The sequence below is a fragment of the Anolis carolinensis genome, unplaced genomic scaffold, assembly GCF_035594765.1.
Source record: "Anolis carolinensis isolate JA03-04 unplaced genomic scaffold, rAnoCar3.1.pri scaffold_15, whole genome shotgun sequence".
Lineage (NCBI taxonomy): Eukaryota > Metazoa > Chordata > Lepidosauria > Squamata > Dactyloidae > Anolis > Anolis carolinensis.
The window spans coordinates 11396222-11398721 of record NW_026943826.1 but is presented as its reverse complement, the minus strand read 5'-3'; the positions used below and the strand labels follow the sequence as shown (position 1 = coordinate 11398721).

At 50.0% G+C, this 2500-nt stretch overlaps 1 protein-coding gene across 3 annotated transcripts in view; it reads left to right on the top strand.

The window, feature by feature from the left end:
• Positions 1–2500, top strand: part of megf6 (multiple EGF like domains 6) — a 79430-nt gene that overhangs the window by 4633 nt on the left and 72297 nt on the right. For all 3 annotated transcript variants that reach the window (XM_062965605.1, XM_062965604.1, XM_062965606.1), the window contains one exon: positions 1–101. This exon is cut by the window's left edge. In XM_062965605.1, the coding sequence (XP_062821675.1) occupies positions 19–101 (83 nt within the window). In that variant the 5' untranslated portion in view covers positions 1–18. The remainder of the gene's footprint in view (positions 102–2500) is intronic.

The window sequence follows — 2500 nt, the reverse complement described above, 5'->3', positions numbered from 1 at the left end:
GGCATAGTGGCCTGAGTGATGATGGAGATGGCTCTCTGGACCCTGTCCGTCTTCGCCCTCCCGTTGATGGCCTTCGAGGGAAACCGGCTGCACAATGGCATGTGAGTCTCTCCTTATTGATAAGAGGATAATGCGGAAAAAAAAGAGGGGAGGTCTTGGGTCCCGGTCCCAAGCTAGAGCTGACAGATGGGAGCTCACCCAAGAACATACTACAAGTTGCTTCCATTGTGAGAGAATCGGGCTCATGTCCACACAAGCTAGAGCTAGCAGATGGGAGCTCACCCCAAGAAAATATTGCAAGTCGCTTCCGGTGCGAGAGAATTGGCCGTCTACAAAGACGTTGCCCAGAGTGTATTACCGTCCTGCTGGGAGGCTTCTCTCATGTCCACGCAAGCTAGAGCTAACAGATGGGAGCTCACCCCAAGAAAATATTGCAAGTCGCTTCCGGTGCGAGAGAATTGGCCGTCTACAAAGACGTTGCCCAGAGTGTATTACCGTCCTGCTGGGAGGCTTCTCTCATGTCCACGCAAGCTAGAGCTAACAGATGGGAGCTCACCCCAAGAAAATATTGCAAGTCGCTTCCGGTGCGAGAGAATCGGCCGTCTACAAAGACATTGCCCAGAGTGTATTACCGTCCTGCTGGGAGGCTTCTCTCATGTCCACGCAAGCTAGAGCTAACAGGCGGGAGCTCACCCCAAGAACATGCTGCAAGTCTCTTCCATTGTGAGAGAATCGGCCATCTACAGAGACGTTGCCCAGAGTGTATTACCGTCCTGCTGGGAGGCTTCTCTCATGTCCACGCAAGCTAGAGCTAACAGGCGGGAGCTCACCCCAAGAACATGCTGCAAGTCTCTTCCATTGTGAGAGAATCGGCCATCTACAGAGACGTTGCCCAGAGTGTATTACCGTCCTGCTGGGAGGCTTCTCTCATGTCCACGCAAGCTAGAGCTAACAGGCGGGAGCTCACCCCAAGAACATGCTGCAAGTCTCTTCCATTGTGAGAGAATCGGCCATCTACAGAGACGTTGCCCAGAGTGTATTACCGTCCTGCTGGGAGGCTTCTCTCATGTCCACGCAAGCTAGAGCTAACAGATGGGAGCTCACCCCAAGAACATACTGCAAGTCTCTTCCATTGTGAAACAATCGGCTGTCTACAAAGACGTTGCCCAGGGTGTGTTACCGTCCTGCTCGGAAGCTTCTCTCATGTCCACGCAAGCTAGAGCTGACAGGCGGGAGCTCACCCCAAGAACATACTGCAAGTCGCTTCCGGTGTGTGAGAATCAGCCATCTACAAAGACGTTGCCCAGGGTGTGTTACCGTCCTGCTTGGAAGCTTCTCTCATGTCTACACAAGCTAGAGCTGACAGGCGGGAGCTCACCTGACTTGAGAGATTTCTTCTCCTCGAAGGAAGTTCGTGAACGGCATGAAAGCCGACGTCAGGCACAATTTGCAGGAATGAGAGGATAGAATAACAAGGTATCGATGATGTTGTTGTCGTTTGCACTTTGTTTTGCAAACTACACCAGGTTACATTTTAGATTTATTTATCTATTGTGTCAAAAGCAAATTGAAGATACAGTTATACTGTACTTAACAACACAACAAAGTTACAAACTTGGTTGACCACTTGGAGTGGCTCTGGTGTCATTGTAAGAAAGTCCTTCATTGTGCATGTGGTTAGTAGCCAGCTGCAATAAATCACGACTGACTGAGACGTCATGAGTTCGAAGCCAGCCCAGGTCTGGTTAAGCCTCCTAGCTTGCTGTTGGCCTATTCCGCTCGAAAGATAGTTGCCTCTGTCGAGTAGGAAATGTAGGTACCGCTTTATGCGGGGAGGCTAATTTAACGAATCCACGACACCATAAAACCTTCCAGCAGCGTACGGAAAGGAATGAGGAAGTACTCCATCAAGGACTCGGGTGTCACAAGTGGACGGTGAAGCGGCAGCTCTCCCTGTGGTCGGAATCGAGCATAATCTCATGAAGCCAGAAGCTGGAAAATTTTAAATTGCCTCTGTGTCTGTCTATATATGTCACATGCTTAATGGCGGAAAGGAATGAGGAAGTACTCCATCAAGGACTCGGGTGTCACAAGCGGATGGTAAAGCGGCAGCTCCCCCTATGGCTGGAATCGAGCATACCCTCATGAAGCCGGAAGCTGGAAAATGTTAAATTGCCTCTGTGTCTGTTTATATATGTCGCATGTCTAATGGCGGAAAGGAATGAGGAAGTACTCCATCAAGGACTCGGGTGTCACAAGTGGACGATGAAGCGGCAGCCTAGCTTGTTTTCAGCCAAGCAGCCCGAAAGACAGTTGTGTCTGTTGAGTAGGAAATTTAGGTACCGCTTTATGCGGGAAGGCTAATTTAACTAATCTACAAAACCATAAAACCTTCCAGCAGCATACGGAAAGGAATGAGGAAGTACTCCATCAAGGACTCGGTGTCACAAGTAGATGGTGAAGCGGCGGCCTCCTTTGCTGTTGAGCTAAGCAGCCCGAA